The 11,139-nt window shown below is 29.9% G+C and overlaps 1 protein-coding gene across 1 annotated transcript in view; it reads left to right on the top strand.

Moving 5' to 3' along the window:
• The window catches only part of LOC142351129 (uncharacterized), a 30,480-nt gene extending 19,809 nt beyond the window's left edge, over positions 1-10,671 (top strand). The window contains exon 3 of the mRNA XM_075403224.1: positions 10,334-10,671. Coding sequence (XP_075259339.1) covers positions 10,334-10,551 — 218 coding nt within the window. The 3' untranslated portion in view covers positions 10,552-10,671. The remainder of the gene's footprint in view (positions 1-10,333) is intronic.
• The last annotated feature ends 468 nt before the right edge of the window (positions 10,672-11,139 follow it).

The following is an 11,139-nucleotide window of genomic DNA, read 5'->3' as shown; positions in this document are numbered from 1 at the left end:
ATATATATATATATATACAGATATATATATATATATATATAATATATATATATATATATGTGTGTATGTATATAAATATATATATATATATATATATATATATATATATATAGATATATATATATATATATATATATATATATATACATATGTATATATATATATATTTTATATATATATATATATATATATATATATATGTATATATTAACTTATAAATAATTATAAAATTTTTATTTTTTTATATAAAGTTGATTCATAGATTAAATCAGATGATCATGTTTCACCTTTTTTTAAGGCTATTGTTCTTTCACTATCAAACTTTCCTGTTTGCAGAGAGAATACATCTTTAGCTAGCTGTTGTTGTTTCATCTGCGAAGCAGTGGCCATGCCTATTTACTATAACTAAAAAATTTATTATCATATCAGTTATTTTATAATTGAATATAAAACTGACATCAAAAATTATATTAAGTAAAAAAATTATTTACCGAAATTGAAAATGAAATATTCTAACTCTTCTTGAGGAAAGACATTTGTTGGTAACAATTGTTAAGAGGTTATTAACATATCATCTTATAATCCATCATATCCTGCTTCTGTTTCTAAAAAAAATATTTTTAATTTTTCTATTAAATCATGTTGGTCAATCTCATTGCTAAGACTCTAGATTCTTATAATGTTTTTATTAGTTCGCGTCTTTTACTTTTTCTTTCTCATATAGCTTTCTTCGTAAAAAAAATTTAAACTAGTGACAGGCAAACAGGACGCTCCACTGTTCAAGGTTTTTTTGAATTTGCCTTCAATGGAAGTTACAATTTAAAATAAAAGGAATTCCGATTTATTCTGGTTTGATTTTAAAGTGCTTCTTGTGTAACTGAATGGGGTAACAAATAGTTCAACAGTAGATATATATATATATATATATATATATATATATATATATATATGTATATATATATAAACTTATATATAATTGCATAATTATTTTTCTAATAAAGATTATTTATCAATTAAATCAACTGACCATGTTTCATCTTTCCAGAAGATTATTGTTCCTTAACTACTAAACTTTCTTATTTGCGGAGAGGAAAATTCTTTAGCTAGTTGTCGCTGTTGTTTCATCTGCGAAGCAGTGGCCATGCCTATTTACTATAATAATAATAGTTATCACATTAATTTTTTATTTTTAAATGTAGTGATATCAATAAAAAGTATATTAAAAATTACATAAAATTATCCAATTGTTCTTGAGCAGAGTTTTTCTTGTTAAATTTAGTCAAGATTTTTTAGCATCTCAAAATATAATCCATCAGGTCCTGCTTCTTTTTCTAATAAAAGTAATTTTAAGTTTTCTGTTAGATCATATGATTTAATCCTGATGCTAAGACACTAGAGTTTTATTAGGTTTTTGTTGATTTGCGTCCGATACCTTTTTCTCATAAATTATAATCATAAATTATATCTCTAAGGAAGTGTGCTATGTTATCTTCTTTCATTCCACATCATAAATTTTTTACTCAATTAAGAGGTAAAAATTCATTTAACTTTTGTGTAAATATAAATTCATTACTGCAAGCATGATTCCATGCGACAATAGTTGAGCATGAACAGCATTAATTTCAACTTTGCTTTGCCAATATCTCTTGTTCGTATTATCCTCAAATGAGTATTGCCCTGAAAATTTACCTATATCAAAACTTCAATTGTTTCAAAAGGTATCGTAGTTAGATTGCCGTCATCAATACTTATCTGTAAAGGTTCCATAAAGGCTAGTGCATATTTGCATCGGTGTTGGGATGCGAAGCCTCATATAATATTCTATGGTTATCTATTAATTTACTAGTTTGTTCATTTAGAGTGTTTGCTAATGCTAACTACTATTGTTTTATTCTAACAGTGTTCATAATTTTGTTTTAGTCATAGCTTTGCTTATTCAATGTATTCCTAAAATCAGTTTCAATTGAATTTAAATTTTGAAACCAGTCACAGTGTTCACAGTGTTATCTGCGTGTATGCCAACCACAGTGCGTTCCACATACAGTATAAACGCAGTGATTTTGTTTTTTGAAACAATTAATTTCATTGTAATTCATCAAGTCCGGTAATGTTGGTATGGATTGAACCCCAAACAGTCCATTTGTCAAAGCAACTCAACTTGACTTGATGAGTTAACCACTTCACCAAGTTTTTACAAGACGTTCTAGTTTTTGATTGGTTAAAAATTTTGAAAGTTTCAGTATATGTCCACACTGATACATCCTATCTTATCATACAAATAGTAACCGCTGTTTTTTTATTTTTAGAGGAAAATAATCAAGGTGCTTCTAAATAGAGTAGTGGTATATGTGTGCTATGCAGATGTCTCCTCAGAAAATGTTTCAGAAGCAATGATTTAGGTCAATTTTAAGAAAGAAAACAGCAAAACTTTTCCCGAGTGAGCCTTTTTCGTATTGTTTCTATTTTAAAAATGGCCAGAAAACGGCATTCTTGCAAAAAAAATTTAACAAGATGGTTGGATAGAACCTATACATCACTACTTTTGTAACAAAATTAAAGGAAAGTGGAAACATGTGTGTAAACTATGTGTAAACCCAATTATAAGCTTTTAGAGGTAATTATTTTAGCACAAGAAATTGAAACATCAACTGGGCAATGCTCATTGGTTTCAAAAGATGCGGCTCCTGCACAAGGCCCCAACCGTCAATCATTCAAACAAAAGGATGACGGTCCGATGCAATTCAAACAGCTATTTTTTTAAACTTTCTCGACCAAAATATTTAACTGCTGGAAGACGAGATAATTCTAATTTGCTTTCAGATAACAAATAATGATTTATCAATGAAATAATTTAAATCTCATAGCTCGCGTAATTTCCTATCAGATAGTTTGATGATTATTTACACAATATTTTGTGTGAGTAAACGGATGAGTTTTAGAGGATTTTTTTCGCCAAAGTTTTTTTACCTGTTCTCTTGATAATTCAAAATCAAAACGAAACTGATAAATTTTATAAACGACTGGTCTGTTTTAAGTAAAACAACTGGAGAAACCAAGCATTTTCACCGATTTTATATATATTTATATGTAAATATATATGTATATAAATATATATATATATATATATATATATATATATATATATATATACATATATATATACATATATATATATATATATATTTATATATATATATATATATATATATATATATATATAAATATATATATATATATATATACATATATATTTATATATATAAATATATATATATATATATATATATATATATATATATACATATATATATATATATATATATATATATATATGTATATATATATATATATATATATATATATAAATATATATATATATATACACATATATATACATATATATTTATATATATATATATATATATTTTTATATATATATATATATATTATATTATATTAACTTATATGTAATTATACAATTTTTTTTTTACATAAAGTTGATTCATAGATTAAATCAGATGATCATGTTTCATCTTTCTTTAAGGCTATTGTTCTTTTACTATCAATTTTTTCTGTTTGCAGAGAGAATGCATCTTTAGCTAGCTGTTGTTGTTTCATCTGCGAAGCAGTGGCCATGCCTACTTACTATAATTAAAAAAGTAATTATCATATCAGTTATTTTATGATTGATTATAAAACTGACAATAAAAATTATATTAAGTAAAAAAATTATTTACCAAAATTAAAAATGAAATTTTCCAACTTTTCTTGAGGAAAGACATTTGTTGGTAAAAATTGTTAAGAGGTTATTAACATATCATCTTATAATCCATCATGTCCTGCTTCTGTTTCTAATAAAAAATATTTTTAATTTTTCTAATAAATCATTTTGGTCAACCTCAATGCTAAGACTCTAGAGTTTTATAATGTTTTTATTAGTTCGCGTCTTTTACTTTTTCTTTATCATATATTATAAATAAAAATTATACCTTTATGAAATTGTGCTATGTTATCTATTTCTCTTTCTACATCATTTAATTTTATCATATTAGTAGATAAGAATTCATTAAACTTCTGTTTAATTATAAATTCGTTACCTCTTACCTTGATTCCATGCGACAATAGTTGAGCATGAACAACCTTAATTTCAACTTTGCCTTTGACAATATCTCTTGTTGGTATTATCCTCAATTGACTATTGCCCTGAGAAATTACATTTATCAAAACTTCTTTCGTTTCAAAAAGTGTCATAGTTAGATTGCCATCATCAATTTAATCTGTAAAGGTTCATTAAAGTCTAATTATTATTTGCATCAGTGTTGGGTTGTGAAGCTTCATATAATTTTCTAATGTTATTTATTAATGTACCAATTTGTTTATTTAGAGTTTTTGTTAATGCATCAAATAATTCTTCTACAGTACCATAATAACTTGTATTTAGTTTGTCTTGTAATCTATTTCCTCTGTTTTTTTTTCTATATTATTTTATTCTAACAGTGTTCATAATTTTGTTTTAGTCATAGCTTTGCTTATTCAATGTATTCCTAAAATCAGTTTCAATTGAATTTAAATTTTGAAACCGGTCACAGTGTTCACAGTGTTATCTGCGTGTATGCCAACCACAGTGCGTTCCACATACAGTATCAACGCAGTGATTTTGTTTTTTGAAACAATTAATTTCATTGTAATTCATCAAGACCGGTAATGTTGGTATGGATTGAACCCCAAACAGTCCATTTGTCAAAGCAACTCAACTTGACTTGATGAGTTAACCACTTCACCAAGTTGTACAAGACGTTCTAGTTTTTGATTGGTTAAAAATTTTGAAAGTTTCAGTATATGTCCACACTGATACATCCTATCTTATCATACAAATAGTAACCGCTGTTTTTTTTATTTTTAGAGGAAAATAATCAGGTGCTTCGAAATAGAGTAGTGATATATAAGTGCTATGCATACGTCCCCACACAAAATGTTTCAGAAGCATTGATTTAGGTCAACTTTAAGAAAGAAAACAGCGGAAAATCTCCCGAGTGAGCAGATTTCGTTATTGTTTCTTTTTTTTAAAAAAATGGCCAGAAAACGGCATTCTTGCAAAAATATATAACGAGATGGTTGGATAGCATCTATACATCACTACTTTTGTAACAAAATTAAAGGAAAGTGGAAACATATGTATAAACTATGTGTAAACCCACTTATAAACATTTAGAAGAATTTATTTTAGCACAAGAAATTGAAACATCAACTGGGCAATGCTCATCGGTTTCAAAAGATGCGGCTCCTGCCCATGGCCCCAACCGTCAATCATTCAATCAAAGGGATGATGGCCTGATGCAATTAAAACAGCTATTTTTTTTAAACCTTCTCGACCAAAATATTTATTTGGTAGATCACGAGATACTGCTAAATTGTTTCAGATGACAAGTAATAAGTAATTGAAGAAATAAATTATTTCTGTTAGCTAGCTCACGTAATTTCACATCAGATAGTTTTCATCGTGTGATGAATAATTACACAATTATTGTGTGAATGAGCGGTTGGGTTAAATTGCGGAGTTTCAGAGGAATATTTTAGAGGAAAATGATTTGTAGTTGTTCTCTTGAAAAATCATAAATCAAAACTTATGTGTATGGAAGCTCCTTAAAGTGTATTGAAGCTTTCCCAGCAAAACCTAATAGTTTGAATTAGGTTCTCAAAAAGCAGTTGAACATGGACACAAACAAAAGATCACCAAAAGAAACAATCCAAAACATTTTTTATGGTCAAATATGAGAGATACGAATAAAAGAAGAGATTCCATCAAAGTTTGTGACTGCTCTTTTGGGTTGCAGGCCAGAAAGAATATCAAAAATATGAATTTTGTGTTAAGTTTTTCAGGTGAATATCGCAAAAAATCATGATTAAGCCCAAGAGAATATGGTGTAAAAAACGCAACTTATCATATAACTGAGAATTTTCTTCTAAACCACTTTTAACCTGAAAAATTGTGTGATAACATACAATTTTTTGTGTAATTAACACCGGACAAATGTAGACTTTAATACTAAAATATGTTTTGTTATGGAATACATCCGAAACAAAGGTTCAAAATGCTTTCAAATAAAGTTAAATTGGCTCCTTATTCATGAAAACTTCATTTAGGTCTGTTCAAGTATTTGTAGATAAAACCTCTAAGTGACACATTTTGTTATACTAGCTTTTGTCATACTTACATTTATACATTTTTTATTTTGGCGAGCAGATCTATGATAGTTTCTGAAGAGGGCAAACAATACTTTCTGTGTATGTCTCTTGTTTGGCCAACAAAAAAGTTCCTCTACCTTTTAATAACACAGCGTTACATGACGTTGTTAGGGTCGAATAACACATTTAAAATGTAACTAAAATTGCTTGGATTATTAAGCGTGTTATGCATATTTCCAAATCTCGGCAGTTCGAATTCCCGAGTAAAGTATGCACCCTAATTGTTTGTATAAACTAGTACGTGCGTAATAAAGCACTGTGCATGAAGTAAACATCAACCAAAAAAAGGAATTTCAGTTTTGCGTTTCATTTATTGGGGTTACCTTTGCATTGTTCACCCCTTTTTGTGATTTTTGAAATTGCTTTAAAACTTCAATCTATTTTTGCAAAAAAATATTACAAAGTCTAAACCATAGTCTCATCTGTTTTAAAGTTGAAGATAAAAGAGTCTTTGAATTGTTTGAACCACATTTGGGCTGAAATTTTGCCTAAGTTTTAGAAGAAAATTTTGCCTAGTGAAAAATATATCAAATAGGTTTCTTTAGCCCTCTTTGTCCAAATTGACCGGATGTGCAGACACTTAAAAAACTACTGAAACGATCACTTTTTTTCACAGAGATGAGAGCTGTTTTTACCTGTGGTTTCTATGAAAGTGTTCTGGAAGTAATTTGGCGGCCTTTCGCTAAATTGTATCGCTTTTCTTATATAAAAAGAGTTATCACTTATTTTTTTTATTAGGAATATCCATCGCCAAAACGTTCAATATAAAAAAATTTCGGAACAATTACCTATTGCAAGAGCTCAGCAGTCATAGTAAGATGATTTTTGGTATCGACGTTGACTTTTGCAACGAAAAAATGAATTGGATTGTTTTTGCTGCTGTCCGTTTTATATTATGTTTTCAATTTTCTTCGTCTAAATTACAGACAACTCTGTCTAATCCAATAAACTTAATTTAATGAAAAGTCCCATTTCTGTTAAAATGAGGCAAAAAGAATAAATTTTGCATTTTCTGAGTAAAGCTCATGGTTTTTTGGATCACAAATTGTTTTCGTTAATTTTAAATAATTCTTGAGATTTGCGAGCAATTGTTGTTATTTTGTGGTGTTTTGACGGATTCTAAACCTTCAAAGGTCTAATTTGTTATCAATGGAGCTATAAAGGAAAATAACTAATGCTTTCTATTGATACCTACTAAGTGTATTTCGCTACTATAGCTCATTAATTATCCAAAAATCATCATTTAATTTTGATATCTTGGCCTTTTTTGTCTGTTTCTCAATTTCGGCATATTTTGAAAACCTTAGTTGTTTTTTTGCACGAGCAGCAAAAGCAAGATAAGTTTTGGTTAAATTGTGGATTTTTACATTTCAACAATTATTCGGATTGTATTGAGGCGCTGTCTTTTTTCTGAAAAATTATTTTTGCATTCTTTGATTTTTTTAAAGAAATTAGTTAAACTCACACCAGAATCATTTCAAATCACAACTCGATTACTGACAAGATAAATTGACGTGCAAATTGAGCCAATAAACATACAATAAAGTTCCAGCGAAAAGCTTATAGTTTTTTGTCTCAAAAACACTGTTTGCAAAAAATTTGTGAATTTTTGAATTCTGCCTATATTCGTTGTTATTTTGTAATCATTCGAATTCGCCAAAGTATTTGCATGTTAATAGGCATTAACAGGTTGACAACAGGTATGATATGTTTTTTAACAAGATATGATTGTAGAAACTTCAAATTAAAAAAATGTTTTTGAGAAAGTAAATGGTTTTTCAGAATTGCAATTCTTCTCTCACTTCTTTCACCATGAAATGTTACGTTAGCACAACAAGAAGTTGCATTACGGGATTTAGAATATATTTTTTGTTGTTGTTTTATCATTTATACAGTGGTTTTTGGCTTTGAAGCTGAGTTTTGAAACAATTTTGGACCACTTTTATTATTTGAGGCTCTTTTTTGCGGTCTTTTTTGGTTTTTACATTGATAAAAAATCATATATCACACACAGTTTTGGCATTGATAGAAGGTGCAATTTTAAGGTTTCTATTGATTAGATCTTTTCTCAAAGCATCCGACACCGATTTCTAGCATTAGTTGACTTTTGTTTTTTTTACCTGTATCTGTTTTTTTTTTGTATTCTTTAGACAATCTGGATAATCAATTGTCTGAATGTTTTCCTGGGGAGGCTTAAAATATCTCATTTAATGATTTCAAATGATAGCTAACGGTTTTCATGTCTGTGAAATTAATGTTTTCAAAAAGTTTAAACGTACTTGTGATCTTTGCTTTTTTGTATTTGTCAGCATGTTAATTTTTTCTCAATTAAGCCAGGTCCTATATCTTTTGTAGCGACAAACAAGTGAATTCATTCCATTTTGCTTTATCTGATGTTCTTTTGATTTGTTAAGCTTTTTAAAAACAATGGGTACACATTGCGAATTGGTAATTGAGGCCTGTTGCTCTTATTTGGTTTTGTTGTCTGTCTTGTCTTCAAGTCTCCTTAATAGCAGGTATCGTCGGCCCTCTAAGGCGGCATTAGTTATTTTTCAGTAGAAATTTAGCCGATTTTTTATGCAGATGTCAAAAAAAGGGGCTGAGGAGGGTATGAGCAATCTGTGTGAACACACATTACCGAGGACTCCTTGTCGTTTGCTCAAATTCGGCTAATTAACATAGTAGCATGGCTTATTTTGTTCTATTCAGGTCAACATAGTATGCGAATAGGTGGGAAGTTTTGTCTTGTCTGATTGGTTGCTAAATCGCTTGCTTAAATTCTTTTCAAGAATACCCCCCCCCCCCCCCCCGCTTTGCACGTGGACAGTTGTTGAAAAAATCTTTTGTTTTTGAACGTGCAACTAAAAAAATTTTGAAATTTTTTTATTTGGAAAACAGGGATGTTGCGTGTGAAGAAAACAAGCTGCTTTCAAGAATTAAATGTAACTAATTCTATGATCTTAAATGATTCATTTTTGGTAATTTAGATTGCTTAGATAATTGTATATAGCGCAGTCAATCAGAAAACTTTACATGAGAAAAGCATAGCTAGAACTGTAGAAATTAATCGGCACTTGAAGAAAAATACTCAAACAAAACTCATATCAAGTCGCGTTTTCATAGATATATTTTCGGTGGCTATGAATATATTGAAATTTAAGTGCTGTCAATTTCTGACATCTCGCTGAGTCATAGTTAACCATTCGGTATAAATGAAAGCGGTTATGAAAACTTAAATATCAGCCGAAAATCAAAGCAGTTAATGAGTAGTTCTGACGACCAAACTCAAACTCAAACTGTTGTGAACGGTACTGCTTAAACATGCAAAATTGCAAGGATTTGTTTTAGCTAATTAGTTTGAAGGTAACAAAAGCACCTTTTAAGGAAAGGTATGAAATTGAACTACATTGTTTCACCAATAATTGATGCCGAATTTTTTTTATGATAACAGTACCGTAGATAAAACAAAAAGTCTTGCATTGCCGCAATTTTCATACGCTCAATGGCATCTATTCTGGCCTGAAAACTATAACGCATTATAAACTATATAAACTAGTAAACTGTAAACTGGTAAAGACGGAAGTTAGAATCTTGAGGTAAAGTGTGTGATTCTATAACCCCCACCCCCCAGCCCAGCTTAGTGGGCATATAACTTTTAAGCCTTCAGGCGCATGCGTACATAACAACACATGAATGGTAATGTGGGCATAAAAAAACTGAAGGGGGGGGGGGGCGAAACAGAATAGATCCTCCCAATGATATGGATTCCGCTAAGCTCTTAAAAAATCGAAATAAAAATACGGCTAATGATTACGTGGCTTTTGGCAACACTTCACCAAATTCTTCAGCGGAAGAAATTTGTACCAGAGCCCATACTATTTACTATAGATTGCCACGCAAAAATCTGATTGATTGCAAAAGAGCTGAAGTAGTTTTTTTTGTGGTCTTCTTTTTGCTGCCAAATTTTATTCCAAAAAAGTTTTAGATTGTGTTCTTGTTTTTACAAATGTTTTTTTCTTTAGAAACGTTCAATCGGATTAAGTTTTGTAGCTGTTTTATATCTATATCTAATAAATTGTGTGTTTAGACAAAGAGCGGCTTCTGTTGGTTTTGCAACTTTTATCACCAGAGCAACTTGACGACCGTAACTCGAAAGAAGCATCTCAAATTGATTACGATGCAATTCGAAGTAGTCTTGGGAATTTGAGGCGCAAGGCGGCACTAACTGCCAATAAAGCAGACATTCGCAATGACTTTATCCAGTTTCTGGGCGAGGCAAAACGATATGTGAATACGATAAACTAACATGGTTAAACGATATGTATATACGATAAAATTACATGTTTAAATGATATGTAAATACGATATGTGAGACTGAAAAACTCGGCTAGCTCTGCTAAAAACTGCGGCGATTTTTAGAAAGGATTGTGCAAATTTTTTGAGGAAAGTTTGCGCTTATTGTAGTATTACGAGAGCCGTTACAAATGAACGGATAATTAATCCCACATTATAGCGAACGTATTTAGGCGTTAATTAACCTTTCTTTCGCTGCGCGCTAAACAAATTAGCGCTTGATAAGACTACCAGTACACAAGTATTTAAACTACTTAGTTCGACTTAATTAAATTAACAGAACTTTAGGCCTGGATCTCCTCGCTTATATCCAGGATGGAAAATGTACGTTGTTGAGCGTAGGCGGCCTGTATAACCACACTTTCTTTTGATTTAAACTACTTCTGCTTTTGACAGTTGCAATGCAGATCTCTTCCCCCAAGTTCAATAAAGATGGAGCAGATTGCATCAGGGGAAAATACAATAGAGTCTCATAAAAAGCCCCCAAGAAAACCATAATTGTTGCGGTTTTAGAAGAGGGGAAACGCAGAAAACAGGCGC

The sequence above is a fragment of the Convolutriloba macropyga genome, chromosome 12, assembly GCF_964194025.1.
Source record: "Convolutriloba macropyga chromosome 12, txConMacr16.3, whole genome shotgun sequence".
NCBI classification, from domain to species: domain Eukaryota; kingdom Metazoa; phylum Xenacoelomorpha; order Acoela; family Convolutidae; genus Convolutriloba; species Convolutriloba macropyga.
Note: the sequence above shows the minus strand (reverse complement) of the source record. Positions and strands in the feature narration are given on the sequence as shown.